The sequence below is a fragment of the Xiphophorus hellerii genome, chromosome 9 (genome assembly GCF_003331165.1).
Source record: "Xiphophorus hellerii strain 12219 chromosome 9, Xiphophorus_hellerii-4.1, whole genome shotgun sequence".
NCBI lineage: Eukaryota > Metazoa > Chordata > Actinopteri > Cyprinodontiformes > Poeciliidae > Xiphophorus > Xiphophorus hellerii.
Genome location: NC_045680.1, coordinates 23,678,852 through 23,698,876, shown reverse-complemented (window position 1 = coordinate 23,698,876; position 20,025 = coordinate 23,678,852). Strand labels below are relative to the sequence as shown.

General features: G+C 41.2%; 1 protein-coding gene and 1 long non-coding RNA gene across 3 annotated transcripts in view; one reads left to right on the top strand and one right to left on the bottom strand.

Moving 5' to 3' along the window:
- Positions 1 to 166: 166 nt before the first annotated feature.
- The window catches only part of LOC116726332 (cyclin-dependent kinase-like 5), a 55,946-nt gene continuing 36,087 nt past the window's right edge, over positions 167 to 20,025 (bottom strand). The window contains exons 10-18 of one of the 2 annotated variants that reach the window (XM_032573009.1): positions 14,033 to 14,113; positions 12,939 to 13,105; positions 10,974 to 12,018; positions 9,617 to 9,718; positions 9,131 to 9,236; positions 7,708 to 7,831; positions 7,394 to 7,499; positions 5,329 to 5,490; positions 167 to 4,200 (exon numbers count right to left, since the gene is read on the bottom strand). In XM_032573009.1, the coding sequence (XP_032428900.1) occupies positions 3,841 to 4,200; positions 5,329 to 5,490; positions 7,394 to 7,499; positions 7,708 to 7,831; positions 9,131 to 9,236; positions 9,617 to 9,718; positions 10,974 to 12,018; positions 12,939 to 13,105; positions 14,033 to 14,113 (2,253 nt within the window). In that variant the 3' untranslated portion in view covers positions 167 to 3,840. The remainder of the gene's footprint in view (positions 4,201 to 5,328; positions 5,491 to 7,393; positions 7,500 to 7,707; positions 7,832 to 9,130; positions 9,237 to 9,616; positions 9,719 to 10,973; positions 12,019 to 12,938; positions 13,106 to 14,032; positions 14,114 to 20,025) is intronic. The other variant, XM_032573010.1, reaches the window with a different exon arrangement.
- On the top strand, positions 16,914 to 18,687 carry LOC116726338 (uncharacterized). Its single transcript, XR_004340586.1, has 2 exons — positions 16,914 to 17,922; positions 18,156 to 18,687. It is a non-coding gene; the product is annotated as an uncharacterized LOC116726338 (long non-coding RNA).

Genomic DNA, 20,025 nt, shown 5'->3' with positions numbered 1-20,025 from the left:
ACACACTCAGTATCTCACATTTGTCCTTGAACATGCCTGCTGGAGACATCCACACATTTTCAATCACCAACGAAATGAAGGCAGTGTTGGATCAGTCGTTTGCGAACAAGGAGATGCTCACATCTCGCTTTGGAGGATTTAAAAAACTTGAAAAAGCTTTGCATTGTTTGAATCAAATGAGCTTGTTTTATTGGAGATTTACAGTCACAGATGTAAAACATGAATATTCTAAAGTCATTACGCTTATGTCGAGTTAGGGATTCGTATGTTCCCTGTTTGGGGGGGGGGGATGAAGGATAAAGGAAAACAATAATAAGCAGGTCAACACAGACTATGCTACTAAATCGTGTCTGTAACAAAAAGCACAAACTTAATACTTGATCTCATTTAAACAGCTGATAAAACATTGTTCTGTTATAAATATTACCAAACAAGTAGTCACACGTCAGTATTAATATAATACATGGTGCTCCTTTGGAAAAACGATAAATTTCAAAGAGCGACGTACCGTGACAAGTACAGAGCGCACAGTCCGTACGGACGCACAACACGACGCGGTCACGCCTCTGACTCGGTGTGTTACATGCCTCGGTCCTCTCTCAAATACACACACACACACACACACATACGCCGACACACGCACGCACACACAGTGCATGTGATGAAAAGGAAGTGAGCAAGAATTTACATGAGTCAGGACAATATTGCTGAGCCACGAAGACTCTTCAAGGTGCAACTTTAAAAAAAAGGGGGGTTAAGACTTGTTTCTGCAGAGCTTGCTCTCTCATGGCACTTCATTTCCAACAATAAAAAAAAAAAGAAGCAAAAACAAAACAGTGTTACAGTACACATCGTCCCATCACTGGGCTTCACTCTGAGATGATCTTAAAAGCTCCTACCAAATGGTTCGGCTGTGGGTAATCAGTCCGGAAACACAGCGGTGCATTAACTCCCAGCCAGGTCAGAGAGCAGGTACCTGAAAACGCTGCATTGAAGCGGAATGGGTTAAATAATATAAAAAATAAAATAAAAGCATGCTTTGCAACTTAAAGGACATGTAATATTGTAAACATGAGCGAACCGTTACATTAAAAATTATTGGCATGCCAGGTAAAGATGTTTCCCGAAACTTTAAAGTTTTAAAGTTTCAAGTTTTAAAAATATTTTCTACCTCCCTTTACAGTCCTACTGTTTGTGTGTTCACATGGTAAACTGGGGTTGTCACCCACTTTTTGATTATTGCTCTGACTGTAAATATGGGCCATTTAGGCCTCAATTAGGAGTACAAGTGATCAAAAATAATGAGTTAATCTAAAGTTGATTGATCTTACCAATCGACTATAACGATTAGTTGATGAGCTGCCATTTTCTTAAAATTTTAAGTTTTTCTTGTATCAACATAAAGGGCTACATTTTTTAATATTATGCTGAATTTAAGAAAAACATTGTTAAATGTTAGCATCATTTTGTGTCACCTACTATGTGTTTATATTTTAAAACAGAACCGCATGAAGCTGCTTTTGCGTCCCGCACTCCAGAACGTCTCTCTTTCCCGTTCTGGTGTGCCACCGCCATTTTTATTCCTGTATCGACTGACTCCGCTTAGGGTTCACCAGCATCGCCCTCTGCTGGATGGAGGCCAAACTACAACACTAAAACAAGGTCTAAGTGGACTTTATCAGTTAATCCGTTTGAACTAATTTAAATCGACAGTTATTTGTAAGTCGATTGATTGTTTGAGTCTCTAGTTTCAATGTTATTAGCTATTTCTCATGTTGAAGACTGACCAAGCACTCTTAATGTTCTTGAGAGGACAAAATTAACGGACAGCATCTCAGATCCTCCACTATACAACACAGAGAGTGTGAGGTGCTAATTTTAATCTTTTATTTCACACTACCCCACCTGGAGTGTTTACTGGTGAAAATCTTCATCTTAATCTCCTCCAACATAAACAAGTGGTTCCAGGTGAAGTCGCCAGTTTTGTTATGTTTCGCCGGAAATGGCTTTTCTCTGGCATTACTCACACATAACAGTTTGGTGTGTAGACAGCGTACGATGGTTGTCATGGAGCCGGGGAGACTGAATACGTGACGCTCCTGGATGCTCTGTAAGAGGTGAACAGTGGAGATTTGTCCTGCGTGAGTGAAAAGGAAATGGGCCCCTGTGTCATCCCATGAAGACGAGAGACGACTATTAGAAGATTTGTATAAAATTCTGATCAACTTTAAGTTCAGAGGTACCAGCAGCAACAACAATTACAATTTTGTTAAAAACAATTCTGTATTAATGTAGACCTTTCTTTACTCTCTGAATAAATATATTAAATGTAAAAGTTGGCTTTTAAAAAAAAAAAATCACAGTAAGATTATGCCATTAGGGGGACATAATTCATTCAAAGACTTTTTACACATCTTTACCCAGGTTGCCAACAACTATTAAGGTGCTATGGCTGAATAACTAGATGAAATAGTTGCTCAAATAATTTATAAATTATAAATAGCAAATAATAATAACGAGCAGAAAGTCCTGGTAAAAAAGGCTTAAAGAGGCTGGAAGTAGCACACGCACTGCTACTTTTAGCAGAATGTGACAACACTGATGCAAATGAGGGTAAATAAACTGCTCTGACCTTAAGAACTAAAAGATCAAATACTGATAATATCCACATAAAAAAAACACAAAGTGTTCCTTTGAGAGTCACTGCACCAGTATGAATGAATCTATGATCCTCTAGCTGCTGTAAAAACACTTTCTTACAGTGAGTCAGACACGCTTTTCTTATTTCTATGGCAGCTAGAGGTTGGAGAGAGTTCATTTCTAAAACGGACTGAAGTCGAGCCACTGTGAAGGTTCTTTTATTCGCCAAAAAAAAAAAAAAAAACTTCATCGTCAGCTTCAGATGTCCTCTACCATTAACTGCATCCCTAAAATGTGCACAACGCACAGCAAGTTTAATGAGCTGCTTCAATTTAAACGCTCCTACCTAAATGATCTCAAAAACATTTATCATACTTTTCGCTCTATTTGAACCGCGTAAGACTGAAGCAGGAATAACGACGTGACTGCTAGAAAACAGTCAATGCAGTGTTCTATCATGACCTACAGAGGGCGCTGTAGGTCAGAGTATAGAAGTTTAGTTTACGGTTACATTATTTCTAAAATGGCCGCAGTTCATAAAGACACAATAACCTTAATGTCCTACAAATGAGCAGTCAGATGTTTGGACCATCTCACTGTCGGTGCAGCTGTGACTTTTGTTTCTTTTTTTCTTTTTTTTAGTAGCACAAGAATGACAGAGCAAATCCAAAAGGCGACTCGCCAGAAAGAAATTGCCATCCTGGGTGAGAGGGACATCAGTTCTGATGTGACCAGTTTCTGCTGTAACAACTGGCTCGACTTGATGTGTTCAGAATGCTTTAGTTTAATCTTAAGTTAATACTACACAGTAAAATGTACCATATTTCTATATTTAATAAAAGCAAAAAATACTTACACTTAAAATCTACACTTTACCTATCCATACATATATATATATATATATCTATGTATATAGATATATATACTGAATTTATAACATATTTACTTTATAATACAAATCTGATTTTAGAATTACAGAAGTAATAATAATATAAAGTCTATCAAACATGGAAGCTTAAAAAAAATTACGACATAAAAAGGCTTTCGGCCCGTTTGCAAGCAGTGTTGACGACAGAAGGTTTGGTGTTTTGGTGTGTGTGTGTGTGTTGAGTGTGTGCACCCAGTTATGGGGGTGAGAGGTGTAGGAGCAACAGAAGGGAAGCGGGACGCCGAGGCGGGAGGAGAGCGAGGGGCCGACAACTACAGCGCTGTCTCTTTCAGGTCGTTGAGGTTCGGCATGCGCGACCGGGACGGGCGTCCGAAGCCGTGCCCGTTCTGGCCCCCCTTGACGCCCATTTGCTCGGGGTACGGGTTGCCCTCGGGCCGCCCCAGGGCCGACGAGTGCCAGCCGGGCTCCAGCTGGCCCGGCAGCGGGTAGGCTCCCTGTCGGCTCTTGAGCTGGGGCGTGCTGACCCCTGAGTGACCCCGGCTTTCGGAGAAACCGCCCTGAGCGGAGGCCGAGTTAGGCAGCGGCTGGTAGCGCATGTCGGAGGACGCCGTCTGGTTGGAGGAGGAGGAGGAGAGGTGCAGTAGCTTACGCAGGGACTTCAGGGGCTGACTCTGAAAGACCAACAAAGAAACGACCCAGTGGTGGGGTTTTTCAGTGCAGAGCAGGGGCGGATCTACAGGGGGGATAAATGGGGGGCACATGCCCCCTCAAATTTCATGTCCTTAGCCCTACTGTGTTCCTCATATTCTGTATACACAATATGAGTAGCAAAATTTAATTTTAAACATGATTTTAAAAATATTTTGACAGAAGAAACAACTTGCCATTCACCATAAATTTCAGGAGTTTCTGAATTTTCCCACTTCACATTTATTCAAAAGATAAATGGCACTGCCTATTGTATTATTTTTTGTATTGATGACAGTATTGTTACATTTCATTCACAAAATCCTGTTCTTTATTGCTCCTTTTGCTCTCTATAGGATTGCAAAAAGGCACACACACTGGGCAGATAGCAATATTGTTATATTTCAATCAAGAGATTCTAGATGATCCCACAGTTCTAGTCATAGTTTTTACTACGTTTTTAAGTGACTGTGGGTTTTACTTGCCATTCTGGTCTTTGCAGAGTAACAGTCAGAGTCTAACAGGCTGATATTAGCTGGTCAATAAGCCAGGCTGCTGGTTCAGTTAGCTAGCCTGAACTCTGCTGCTTTACATACACTCTGCTCTGGCCACTTAGAAGCCAACTGCACTTCTAAAAAATTATTACCTTAATGATAATAGTTGTTGCTTCTTTAGTTTTCAGCGTATAACTTTCTAAACACCTGACTTTCTCATTTTAGCAATGTGTGAAGACAGAGCGCCGAGCAACTCCTCTACTTTTAAAATGCCTTTCGCTAGCATTTTATGAAAAACTTTGGAACAGTTTGAAGGAAAACTTGATTTCATTCCTAAATCTTCTTTACAAACCACTCTTGTGTTTATAAATTTTCAGTTTTCCAGAAGTTTGATGCGTTGTCCTCATTTAAGACATGCAAATAAAGTCAGATAATATCTTGGTTAGAAACCAAAATAGCAAATCAAAGTGAAAAATTGACCACGACACACTTTCCTTAAAGGAAATTTGATTGCTTTTACAGGAATTAGCAGTTTTTAAAAAGTTACATAAAAAAAAAAAGATCACAAAGCAGTACATATTGGTAAAAACATTTTTTGTGTGTGTGTGTGAGGCTCACTGGAGAGTGTGAATCGGAGAGTTTCTCCCGTGGCCAGTCCTTGTCCCGGTCTCGCTCCTGGTTGCGGTCTCTGCTCTTGTCGCGGCTCCTGTGGCGGCTGCTCTGGTGACCAGAGGACCTGGAGCTCTTCTGGATGACTGCGTCGATGCCTTCGCTGGCAGCCTGACATTCAGAGAGCAGAGGTGCAATTCAAAACACTATGTGGTCAAACTGAGAAGGAAAGTCAGTGAGCTCATTTTAAAGTGTATATTGATTCAATAGTTACTCATCTCTGCTTTGATTGTCTTTAATTGTAGGAAATTAAATATAAAAGTTGCATCTAAGATATTTGTTTATCTAAAAAGCAAAATACATGCCAACTTCTTCTCGCTTCCATCAAATAAATAACCTAGAGTAGAAATTAGCTGCGTTTAGCCTTTCCAAACCATATATTCTTTTCCACCAGCTCTAGCTGCCTGATTCCCTGAGGCCAGATTGCGTTTATTTGTGCTCTGTCATCAGCAGTATCTCCCCCCCCACTCACACCCACCCACTGTCAGCATCTGAACAAACTGCCGATTATAAATAGAAATGTGAATGGAGTCTCACATACTGGTTCCATGCTGCACCATTAGCGCTGCAGAGGTGGTAGACAGTTTAATATGTCAAAATATGGTGGCTTAGGAACTATTCCTGCAGCTCCAGCCCCACCCCCACTCCCTTTCTGATCTATACTCTGTTATCAAGTCAGTGGGTTTGCAAAGCTTGATCTCATGGTTTAGCGCTACGTTGATAAGCAGCGAATCACATGTGCTCAGCCGAAGCCTAAGCACTCTTGAATTGCTTTTGGATGAGCCAAATACAAAAAGGGACCTGTCTGATACATTAACTTAAGTGGAATAGAGTTTTTTGGGGGAGTTTTTGCACCACCACCAATACTGCAGCACGTTCCGTGTTCTATTTAGATTTCACAAGGTTGGAGAGTACAGAGAGGGACTTCTGAATGTTGGTAACAATCTCTCTAGATTACTAGGTTTTATCTAGGTTGTGGGACAGAGGCCTTGTATACACGCCGCCAGGTCTTTATAAAGATAAATATTCACGACACATTGTTTAAAAACATGATATTGCACACACGGTTTCAAAAAAGATTTCATCCACACACGCACAAATCTGCCCCTGAGAGTTGTTTTAAACATGCCAAACCAGCAGGGGGCAGCGTAACGGCCAGCTAAACCAATAAGTCAGCCAATCAAATTGCTTCCCGTTAGGAATTAAAGAAGACGCCATGAGGCTCGCTTGTGTGGACGGACAGACAGTTTTGGCGGTTTTTACATATACGTATATGTACTGTACATATTTATATTAGAATATAAAGTTAATAAAACACAAGATGATGTTGTTTGGGAATTGTGTCAAAGCAAGACTGTGGATAAAATGGCGCATTATTTGTCGCAGACTGTCCCAAATCTCCGCGTTCCCCATGTAGCAACGCAAAACACAAAACAAACAGAATTTTCTCATTGCCCTACTTTGTTTGGAGCTTCTATAAATAATTGTTTTACAGACATTAAACCGTGTTTTCATGTGAATGAAAGGTCAAAACACATAAAAATGTGTTTATTTTTGCAGGTACTTGACTGCGTGTGGATTAGACCTCAGGTATCCATTGTTTTTGTGTCTGATCAACCATTTCTGCCGTTATTTGGACATATGGTTTGGATCATTATGCTACTGAAGGATCTAATGAAGACCTCTTTTTAGTTTTCCTCCTTGTTAGCGCACAGCAAGCTGCTTGGACTTCATGGACCTCCTGAACATACTACTTTTAGCTTAATTGAACAACTTCTTACTGCAACCTCTTAGGGGAAGATGACGCGCTGGTTCATACTTTACATTGGAGGACAAAGAAAGAACTGAAGAGAAAGAATAACGCAATATTTCACCAGATTATATTTATAGTGTTTTAATCCTTATTGTCCCTGAGCAATGCACTCAGTGCATCAACAGCAGGTCTCTATCACTGTTCTTTAAAGCAAGATTTGTTGTTGAAATGAAATGTTGACATGAAAAGAATTTAACTTACCATTTGAGTTTTCTTCTTTTTCTTTTTTATTGCTCTAAAGAAACCCTGCTTCTCCTTCTCTTTGGATGGCTCGGACGCATTCAGGACCACAGTATCTGGGCCAGTCCTGAAAATAAAACAAAGAGCACAGAGGTTGAATCCCAACTGACATAAAAAAGAAGAAGAAGAAGAAGAAAAAAAAAAAGATCTGACAACTTGTGCTAAAGGCGCCATGTAATTTGGGGAGGATGTAACTGAATGTAGCAGCATTGTCCGGAGAAATGGTGAATGAATTTAGTCTTTTTTCGTCTTCAGCGAAGACAGAATCCAGGTACCAGGGGTCGAAGGCAGGCTGGCGCTTGGAGTGATTTGTCAAACTGCTGCCGTCCCCAGACAAGCCGGAGTCCCGGCCCGGGCCCCTGCTGTCGTGGAAAGAGTTGTCTGGCCGGGGAGATGGCACTGTTTGACAAACAAACACCAAAAAGCACAATAAACAGATGCAAAATGCAAGATTTTTCATTTCACCACTTAAGTCTTTTTTTTGTTATATATTAGAGATGCATAAAAAATGCAAATAAATGATTCAATTTATTTTTTGAATAAGAACATAAAACATTTATTGTCTAAAGTGCGGTAACAGCATTTCTTTTATGAACGTTTGATCATTTGTAGCAAAGGATGCATTTGCAGATAAAAAAAAGAAAATCTTTTAACATCAACATGTGAAAAGCACAGACCTTTCTGCTGGACTTAGCATCAATATAATGTAGTGCCGATGTCTGTTGATTTTTCGGAGGAACCGATTAATAATTGGATTCCATCAGATGCTTAATAGGAGATTTTTTTTTTAAGAATTTGAACCAGGTGAAGTTAAACTAGGCCACTTGAGGAGTTCTGGGTTAAACGTATTTACAGCAGTGCAGCACTTTGAAAAAGAAAAAAAAAGTATTATGGGTGAATGACTGAATGTTAATGACTCTGTGTTGATATTCCTACTTATTTCTAATAACTGCACAGAATTTTCTGTTATAGTTTTGTATAGGTTTTTACGACTATTACTATTATTGTTATTATTAATCGTGTTTTTGGTTTTTTTTCAGAGCTGCAGTTTTGGAGCTTCAACCTCACAGCAGACGTCCCTTCAGACTAGCCAGCAGCAATTAGCAAAAACCTGGTGGAACTGCTGAGCTCATTTGCTGACTAAAAACCCAGCTGTCTAGAATTGCTTTTGAAACTTAATCAGTGAAACATTAATCACCAGTCTGATGTGTTTCAGTTGTTGACTGTGTGTTCTATGACTTTGTATTGTTGTGTTTTTATGATACAGAGCACTTTGAAATGCCTTGTTGCTTAAAAGTGCTACACAAATCAAATTTGATCTGATTTTGATTCGATTATACGAGCTACCTCTCAATGAAACGCTGGTTTAAATGCTGTTAATAGAGGAGCCATGTTGTGATGACTTCCTGAAGGCGGAGTTTGAGAAAGACCAGGAGTTTCTTAAAGAGACAGAAGCCCAATTTCAAGGTGTTAAATTCCAAAGTCAAATTTATTTTTAGTCATATTTTATATATACAGGATATTTTTGAAACAGTTCAAGTTAACACTTGCTTCTTACTTGATTATGCTATAAAATGACACAAAGTGCCCGGAAATATGTACTACTGCCCCTTCACTAAACTTCCCTACAAAAAGGTCCAGGGGGTCCTGATCTAAGCCGCCATGTTTGCCTCCATGGTGCAGCGATAGGAAACAAACCTCTGTAGAAGCTGCCCACCCTCCTGGGCATGGATTCACTGTAGATGTTGCGATTCTCCTTGGAGGAACCTCCGTCTTCTGCTTGCTGGTCATGATACAGGCCAACCTGAGTTTGACAGGAGTAACACTGATCATATAAAACCTTCGCCCGGTAACGTTGAGCAAAGCGTCTCATCAGAAAAAAAAAACAAAAACATTTTTATTGGAAAAGAATGTGGGGGAGTTTTTACCTACAATCACTGGTAATAATAAAACAGCTGCAGTGACGAACTTGGCTGTGCTACCATAAGGAGTCACATTAGATGGAAGCAAAGCACACAGAGAAAAATAAAGAGGCGTCTGATGCAAAGAGAGAGAGAGAGACGGAGAAAGAGACGGAGAAAGAGAGACAGAGAGCAGTTCATGACAGCAGCATCCACCCACATCCGCTCTCTCGGAAGGCTGGATGTGGGTGGGGAATGGTGGGTGCAAAGCAGAATGTCGGACCTCGCTTTTTTGCCGCTGTGTGTGAAAAGATGCAGTGTTGTCCCTGGTGGAATCCCTTATTGGGGGTCTGCTGTGGGGAACTTCAGTGGGTGCCTGTTCGCTCTGTCAATGGAGATACGGCGAAGCATGAAGACGAGCTCAGCATCACAGCACATGCAAATACACACAAGTGCAAAAGCCGTTTATGCCGTTTGTGTATATAAGTATACGTATTGGATGATTCATCCTACATCCTAACAAGAACATGTGACCTTTTTTTATTATTATTATTTAGTTGTTTTGCTGCTTTTTTCTGTCTATGCAATTAAGTGGGTCACCAGATCCAGCTTCACTTCTAAGGACAAATCCTGACTTTTTTCGAATGCAGCTAAAGCTGTCGCAATAAGCAATTAATTAATTGATTAAGTAATTAATCAATTAATCGCGTGATAAATTAAAATGAGCTTGATCTTTTCCATTCAGATGATTTCATTCTTTTTTATTTTTGAAGGGTAATTTTATTTGCAGAAACTTCATCATACATTTTATTTATGGTTTCGGTTGTGTGTGGTTTTACTTTTTGCTTACTGTTTTTGGTGGTTGTGCTTTATTTTGGATATGAAAAATATCTTCCAATTCCAGTGTGAAGTGTGCAAAATTAAAGTTTATTGGTCTTTCAGAGGCGATCTTGCATTGTCATACCATTACCAGTTATTCCTGTATTTATTATTTTTGATTTAACATCAACCACCTGGCTATAAATTCATGTATTTACTTGTAAATATTCATTAATACATATTGCCGCAGTTTTAAAAAGAAACTTGAACGTGAACTTAAATCTGCATGATGCAACTTTTATAAAAATGCTTTTTACATCTTTGTTAAAACTATCATTATGTTGTGTCAGTATGTCATGAGACAAATAATCTATGAAAAAAATCCAGCTCCTCTGCCTTCTCCCAGTGCTAACTAGAAACAATCAATCAGAGCCAGGAGGCGGGTCTTAGCGCTGTCAATCATGGCTGTGTGTATGCTGTGTCATTTCGTACCATCACAACGTAGTGACAGTTTTAACAAATATGAAAACAACATATGTTTTGTAAGAGTTGCATAGTGCAGCTTTAAATGCGCTCAAAAAAACAGCGTCACTTATCGCAACAATCGGCAGGACAATTTATCACGCAGGAAAATTAGTTATTGTAACAGGCCTGTGTGCTGCAATGCTGCAGGAAGAAATCCTGCGCTGCATTGCTGGACAAACAGGAGACTGAGGCAGCGTTATCCAACGCAATCTGGTGTAGGTGTGCGATATGACAGGACTCTGTGGGTGTAGGCTTTCCTTAGTTCGAGAGAGGTTCGCTGTGGGCGAACCACTGACCCTGCTCATGTCGTCCTCCCTGGAGGAGCTCCCGGAGTGGCGCGGCAGCGTGCGGTGCTGGAGCTGGGGCGACAGGAGCTGGAGGCTGCTGGCTCTGGTGGGGATTCCCTGGCCCACCAGCAGGCCCTCGTCTCCGCCGTGCGTCCTCTGGTGATCCCTCCGCACGTACATGGAGTGGCGGTGCGGCCGCTGCTGCGAGGAGAAAGGGCTGGTGTAGCCCTGACCGTATGACAGAGGGTCGCGCGGCGCGGACAGAGAGTGTCCGTGGCTCCTCTCTATGCTGCCGTCTCCCGGGTCCAGGGAATCGGGCGACTTGGCCTCCTCTGAGGCCTTGTGGCGGGTGGACGAGCGTCTGTACGAGGAGTCCAGCGTGTTGCTCTCTCTCTCCGAGCGCATGCCCCCTCGGCCGGTCGTGCCGGGCCCGAGCCGCTCCAACCTGCGGGACGCCGGGCTGCTCGGAGCCGTCAGGTCGAGGCAGCTGGACGGGAAGTAGCGCGACGTGGGCTCGTCGGCATACAGATGCACGTCGTTTAGGTTTCCCACCGACTTGGCGTCGCTGAGCGTGCCGTAGCTCTTGGACAGGTTCAGGTAGCCGAACTTGGAGGAGGAGGGCGCAGAACCGTGGGAGTCCACGTAGTTGTGTCGGTTGTGTTTGTCCCCCGACTGCAGCGTGTTGGTCTTGCCTTCCACAAAGGAGTGGCGGTTCTGCTGCGAGCGGAAGTTGGATTTGAGGTACTTCGCTCCGGGTCCGTCCAGCACCTTGGAGCCCAGACTGATCTCAAAGTCGCCTTTGCCCTTGGCCTCGCCGGGGCTGAGCAGGTGAGGCAGGTTGCTGCCGGCCAGGTCCATGCTGTAGGCGGTGGAGTGGTTGAAGATCTGCGGCTGGTAGTTCTTGGGATGCAGGGTGGGGCTGAGGTTGATGGCCGCCGACATGTTGCCGTTGAGGAAGCTGTCGTTGCCCGGGAGGATGTCTTCCTGGCGGGGTAAGCTGGAGCACTCTCTGCTGCTGGACCGGTGGCTTCCTGAGCTCTTCCCCCCGTGGCTCCTGGGTGAAAGGACAACGTGAGCATCTAGAGCTAACAACTCAAAGAATAAACTGAAGAGTCATTGGTGCAATGGTAAACACAGATTTAAATATTTGCATTCTTGATTTAGAAAAAAAATATCAAACTCTAATGAAAGGTTCCAAGACCTGCACCAGTGACTCTTACAATTCAGGCCTGGAAAGGAATTCAAACGGGTTTTCAAAATGTTGAAAATATTTAGGTCAAATTTCAGACCAAAATCCAAGTTATAATCTTTGGCAAGACTTAAGTATTTCTATTCAGATGGTCTACATCCCAACTGCATAATCTTGAGCCAATTTATAAAGAGGTATAGGCAACAACAATAATAACCCCCCACAGAGGTCTGAAGCTTTTACAAACCAGTTAGTCTAATAGGCATTTCAGTTTGGGACACAAGTGTCATAACAAACTATTCTTAAAATGCTTCATATGCATGAAGACAGCTAAAATGTGATGTGGCGCTGACTGCTGTAGGTAGTGTTAGCTCTTAGCTGACCATGACTTCTTCAGAACTGCAAAGTGAATAGCATGTCAACTAAAGCTGCAGTATGTAACTGTTAATTTAGAAATATTATTTTTTTTACATATCTGTTAAAACTGTCACTTTGTCATGACATCACACGAGATTGATTGACAGCGCTAAGTCCCTCCTCCTGCCTCTTATTGGCCTTTCCTGCCCGGGAGCGGTGCATTTCTGCAGATGACTGTAGAACCACTAGAAGGAGTTGGAGGAACTCGATTTTTTCACAGATTATCTGTCTTATATTATACCATCACAACATAGTGACAGTCTTATCAAATATGTAAAAAATAAAAAGTTACATATTGCCGCTCGAAAACAGCTGAACACCCGGGAGATGTTGACACGTCTGAACCAGCTCCGGCGCTCGCCGCTGACCTGCTGGGGGTGGTGTTGTCGCCGTGGTGAGGCTTCCTCTTGGCCGAGCGTACAGGTGTGGGCGTGGGCGGGCCGGGCCGGTCCACCATCCGCAGCGTCTGGAAGGCGTGATGGTTCAGGCACTGCTCCGTGAGGAAGCGCTCCGTCGGGTTGAGCAGGAGCAGGTTCTGATGCGGGAGGAGGAGAGGTGGAGAGGTGGAGGGGGGGGCAGCAAATGAGTCCTCCGAACACACACACACACACACCGCACATCAAGACCTCACAAACAAGCTGGAACATCCAGTCATGCCTTTTTATGAGTCATCTTCATTATCATGAAAGTCAGGCTGCTGCTGCACATAATTGTGTCTTACAGTCACCAAACAGGCAAAACATTGACATAAAACATGATTTATGACACTTTTTTTCTCTCTCTCTTTCTCTTATTGCTATGTTTAATAACCTATCTCTGTAGCCTTTAATAAAAGCTGGAAACATGGACGTGAGGACGGTTCGTGAACTCGCCTCGTCCTGCTTCCACGCAACTGAAACTCCCTTGGGCAGCGACTTCTCTCGCTTCTCCCACAAGGACTGACAGAGAACAAAACTCTCTTTGGCAACCCGGCAGGAATCGACGAAAAGTTTTGCAAAATAAATGTTTGATCGCGTCGCCGAAGGCTGATTATTAACGAGGGTGATGTGTGTGTCCTCTGTGAAGTCGGTCCCAGGGTGACATCGTGTTAGCGGTGAGTCATTTATCTGCTGAAAAAAAAAGCGCAAGTGCAAAAATTGCGCAGCCCACATTCTTGACACGGAGCTCCTGTTTACAGTGCAGACGCAGCAATAACAGCAGGGCTAAGAATCAGGATATGAGCCGAGAGAGGCCAGAGCGGCGAGGAGGCAGCGTGCAGTCAGCGCGAGGATCAAGTTATTAGGAAAACTGGATTTTAATCAAATTTAGGATTTTCTTTTTGTCCTCTCTTTTTGTTTTTTTTTCAATGTTACTATAAGGAGGAATTGACTGGAACTGGCAAAGAGGTGAAAGCAAGATGCTAAAAATAAATCTACCAGCTCAGCAAGGCAGAATTGATCTTTGCCAGCCCTTTTCTTCTTACCTTCAGCAGATCGAGCAGGCCTCCGCCGATGATCCCCAGGTACCTTCGCTCCAAAGTTTGGGGGTGGTTTACAGCAGGAAACTAAAATACAACATTTTTAAGAACGTTATTTGCGACCACTCATTGAATAGACCCCACAATTTGTTTTTTTGGGGGAGTTTTCTAAGGAAAACACCATGGACTAGACATAAGATGAACCAAATATCTAACAAAGGATCTTAATAATTTGGTGAATTTTTCTCCTTTCTGGACATTTGGGAACACGTGAGCTTATTTTGAAAAAACACAATAAAACTGACCTTGTACACAAACAGATGCACAGATTTGACACTCTGACCAAGAGAGAACAGTCTCTGTGCTTCTGTCTTACTAAAAATATCTCAGTGCATACATGTGAGACCTTGAAGGAGTAAACTCGCTCCGGCTGGTGATATTCCTCTGAAAAGGTAAACAAACAGTCTGGAATAAGTGCACTATATTTTCTTCCTAACAGTTAAATAAGTATCCACAGTAAAACACTCGTCACTCCACTAATAAGCTTCGTTTAAGTAGTTAGCTTTCATACTTGCTTGTTTATTTTCTTAAATTTTATTGTTAAAATATGTCAGTGTGATTAATAAGGAAATAATTGTTGATTATAATTGACCAGATTCAATCCAACCATTCGATTTACAATAGACAAATTAACAATGTAACTTAGAGAATAAATACATTTCCATAATCTATTCCTCCCATTCATTTAAAATAGATTTTTAAGAATAATAAGAAATAACGAGTATCATTTGTTGAGACTGATTTGAATTTTAATAGAAAATATAACTAAGTAGCTTTTTAGTTGTTGTCTTTAATTAGCCACAGTTTGTGAGGCATTATCCTTCCATTCCACATGTTTGGTCAATCTGGCAGGAAAGTGGTTATGTAAACACCTCTGTGGGTTTTTGTGCTGTTTTGGCCACATTTACTGTATGTTTCTAGTGATTGTGTCACTTGTGGCCGCATTTGAAAAAAACAAAAAATTGTTTCCTTCCCCCGCTGCACAGTGGAGCAGTTGGTAGAGCTGTTGTCTTGCAGCAAGAAGGTCCTGGGTTCGATTCCCGGCCCGGGGTCTTTCTGCACGGAGTTTGCATGTTCTCCCTGTGCATGGTGGTTCTCTCCGGCTTCCTTCCACAGCTCAAAAACATGACTGTCAGGTTAATTGGTCTCTCCAAATTCTCCCTAGGTGTGAGTGTGTGTGTTTGCATGGTTGTTTGTCCTGTCTGTCTCTGTTTTGCCCTGCGACAGACTGGTGACCTGTCCAGGGTGACCCCGCCTCTCATCCGGAACGGTAGCTGGAGATAGACACCAACACCTCTCTTGTCCCCTCTGGTGTGTTAGAAAATGGATGGATGGATTTCTTTCCCCCTTAAAGATTTTCAAAGTTTGTGGTGGCATAAACACAACTTTCAGGTGGATGCTGTTGGGATTTCACATGACAGGCCAGTAGAAACATAACCAGGAAGTGGAAGAAAAATGTCCCTGGTGCTTTTACTGTAATGGCAGATGCAAATATTTTAGTCTCTACCAGCTTTATCACTTCTTACTAAAATAAATAAATGTCCACATTCACAAAGTTATTGCAGAACTGTGGAGCTCCTTTAGTGACAGACTGCTGCATCCAAGGCGCCCAGAGGAGAACAATCGTAGGTCCTTCCTCTCGCTGGAGAGGAAGGACCTCTCCACTGAGAAGTAGATTTTATCACCATTGTTGCTTCCAACAAACTCAATAAGTTTTAACACATTTTTTTTTTCATTTCTTATACATAGTTTGTTGTTGATTTTATGCAGAAATATGCAATATTTTGTAATTTATTTTAGCTAATCGTACTAAGTGGTGTAACAGAGAGAAAAGTGTGTATGTATGTACAGTACAGACCAAAAGTTTGGACACACCTTTTAATTCAATGAGTTTCCTTTATTTTCATGACTATTGACATTGTAGATTCACACTGAAGGCATCAAAACTATGAATAACACATGTGGAAATATGCACTAAATAAAAAAGTGTAAAACAACTGAAAATACCCCTTATATTCTAGTTTCTTCAAAGTAGCAACCTTTTGCTGTGATTACTGCTTTGCACACACTCTGCATTTTCTTGATGAGCTTCAACAGGTAGTCACCTGAAATGGTTTTCACTTCATAGGTCAACCTGCCCTGTCAGGTTAATAAGTGGGATTTATTGCCTTATAAATAGTCATGAAAATAAAGAAAACCCATTGAATTAGAAGGTGTGTCCCAACTTTTGGCCTGTACTGTATATATATATATATATATAATACCTAGTAAGGTATTCTATAACTTATGTAGATATTGAATTGGCATTTCTATCTGCAAGAAATGAGATTTGTTTTTTTCTAAAATAAAAGCTGTTAACAAACACAACTGATTTCCCTTTTCATAAAATTACTCGGGTATTCGGGATGTGATGGTGAACGATAACGCTTTCGTCAACAACCGATAACGTTTTTGCATTTATCAGTTCTTAACTGATAAAAAAACGTCTTGCAGTGACATTGCCCACTTCTTACGTAAAAGCAACATTATCCTTTTCAGCCTTTGACTGTTCTGCGACGGAATAATTTGGATTAGCAAAAGTCGGCGTTTTGGAAACCTCAGACCTAAGATAAGAATGTACCTTCTCTCAGAAGTGCAGAGCCCGTTGTTTCAGGTCATGTTGACCGAGATAATACAAGAACTAAAGGAATTTTAAAGTTAAACGGCCTGTTTTACAGCAACTGCTCTCTCACACACATGGTGTGACGTCGCCTCTAACATAAATAGCTTATAAGCAGGGACTGTAGAACGGTTTGGTATATTATACCTAATAAAGAGAGATTGACAAAAACTGAAGATCAGACATCGGCCACTGAATTCTGATCGGAGCATCTTTACCGATGAGAGGCAACTTCGAACCCGCTAAGACACAATAATATAGTTCATGATTCCAAAACCGTCCAGCTCAGTTAAAAAAAAAAAAAAAAGACAACGTTATTCCTGGCAATGACACTGACAGTCTGTGAAAATGTCTGTCTGCACAGCGCGGCATCCTTCAGGCAGATGATATACTTTTAGGCAGATGAGTAGGGAATGAAAATAATTAACGCAACAGTACAGATACAAGCAAAGAAATTCTCTTCTGAAGAACGTTTCATGTTTGCCTTTTGTTTTTCTCAGTATACGAATCCTTTCTCATTAGGTAGAAATTCGACAGTAATAATAAGAATAAAAAAAAAAAACATTCTCCATCTTTGGGGATCCAAAAATCAGGATCAAAACATTTCAGCTCCTTTAAAAAAAGAATTAAAAAGGGGGAAAAAAGTCGTCCTTGTGTGATGCGACGTAAACACTACAGGGATCATTCTTGCTTTGGGATTTCTTAGAAGTCAGCGTTTGTTTATTAGACTTGAACAGCTACTTATTCGCCGATGAGGGGGGATGAGGTAATGCGTCAGCGATGCACGGCACACTTTTTTCTTCTTCTTCTTCCCCCCCTAAACCCCTGCTCTGGAAGTCGCGTTGAAGTAGTAACATCGAAAAGTGCCCCCTCTCCTCCAGGAGGAGTCTAGTGTAACATGTAACCCCTGCGTGGCCCCATGAGTCAGGATCCAGAACCGCTGGCTCTTTCTGGGCTTGAATTGAATTAGCAGGTGTGTCCAAACTTTTGGTCTGTACTGTATATGTGAATTTTACCCAAAATAATAATAATAATAGTAGTATGTATTTATGATGAGATTTTTAATTGATGCATTTGTTTAGAGCCACCTAGTGGTGTGATGAGTAACTGCATGCAACGGGTCCTTCAGGCGCTCTCACGGCTTCCCCCACCAGGATTCTGAGGAACGCTGGTGGAGGTAGGTGCGAGTGAAGCAGCTCTTCACTACATTTCTTTTTTACTTAGGGTCATATTTTTCTAGTTCAACAATTAGCAAAATACTGTAAGAACATTTAACATCTACGGATATAATTTGTAAAGTTTTCTCGTGGTCAGGCTGGAAAAATATGACCCTATGAGCGGGAGCTGAGCCAGTTGGTGGTCGTGGCTGACCACTCAGTCACGACACTAACTGTGTCTTTTATTTTTCAGCTGTGGGGCAACATGCGTGCGACACTAAGTCACATTGTGAGGAATGTTTCATTCTGTATCGTACTAGGTGACAAACAACCAAGCAAGGAAGACCACAGTGGCGCCGTGACGAACGAGAAGGGTTACAGTGGCACATTCCTTTGAAGAGTGTGAACTAAGTTTCTTTGAACTCTTTGAAGAATCTGAATTAATGACCTACAGCAACATTTAACATTTAATTTGGCTTTGGGTTTAATGAAGTATTTTTGAATTTGAAACAAACTATGCTATTTTTAATGACTGCACAGTGCTGTTTTTCTTATGTAGTAAATTTGCCATTACTGTGCAGTTTCTTACTTTCATTTTTCAGTTTTTCTTTTTTCTTTTTTTTTTTTTTACTTTTATGTGAATTTGCATGCCTGTATCCATCTTTCTCTTGCTACTGATGCATCTGCATTTCCTCACTGTGGGACAATATGGGATTATGTTGAAAACATGTATAAGTTTCTTTCCACCCTGTATTTGTCTAAAATAAAAACGAAAAAGAAAACGATTGAAGCCTACGTTCTTAATGTGACAAAATGTAATATATATACATGTATATTAAACCCCCTGAAGTCTGGGGCTCTAAAATGACAAGATGAAAAAAGGTTAAGGGGGAATGAATGCATTTGTATGGCCTTGCTTATCTGCTGGTCTTTCTGCTAAGCTAACTAGCAGTGGAGTTATTCCCCGACAGTGTAAATCTCCTCTGTGTACATTTTACAGGCATGTAATGGAAGCCAGTGGATGTTGCTTTAAACGTTTTTTAAACGCCACAGAAGACGTCGCCACTGTGAGTGCTTCTCACATCCAGAAGCTGCTCTTTTCAAATCACACGTCTGAAAGCAGCAGTAGACGGCCAGCACAACATCCATCAAACATCCTGTGTTTCTGGCTGCTTTTCTTTTTAAATTAGCATTTTACAAACACTGAATGTTTGAATTGAAAGCAATAGCCTTTTTTTTTTTTTTTTTTGCATTCTTAATCTCTTTGTGTTGTTAAGATAATTGCAGGAGAGGGGCTTAAAAGCAAACGTCTAGTAATGAGTTAGGCTCATAGACTAAGTGAGTGGGCGCACATTTAGACGACAAACGCGCACAGAAATCTGGTGGACTGTGAGATTTATTTATTTATTTCATTTAGCATGTACTACAAATTCTGGACCTCGACGTCAAACACAAACAATCTTGCTGGAGAGTATCACCTGATATTAAAACTAAATTCAGGATCAACATGACAAAAATGTTGTTGCAAGAATTAAAGGAGACTTGACATGCAAAAGTCAAATTTTGCATGTTTTTATAATTCCATCTGGGTTTCTACTGCTTCTAAAAACAACCTAAGCACTTTAAAAAAAAATAGCACCCAGCCTTTTTTTTTGGCAATAAGTTAATGCATTTTGGTGTCTGGAAAATGAGTTGTTCCAAAAACCTTCCGAATGTAATGTCATAAATGAGCAGGCAGATCTACCCCAGCTCACCCCAGACCGTTACCTAGCAACCCAAATGGAGCTTGAGCACATCTAAAGAGCTGCATTTTTGTTAGTTGGGCAGGAGGCTCCACTTCTGCTTTTCAAAGACTTGCAGTGGTGTGATTGTGCATCTTTTAAGTGCGATAGGCGTAAATCCTGGCAGGATCGGGGGGGTCCGAACCCCCCCCCAATCTTGGAAAAGTCTAGAATTGTATACCCCAAAGAAATCATGAAATAAATCTTTGTATTTAAATAATATCAATATATAAAGGCAATAGAAACAAAGAACGAAATAAATCTGCCATTCATCTAAGAAGAAAATAATTAATTTTTACTACCATTATTAGAACAATGGTTCAGTCCAAAGTGTAGGAGGAG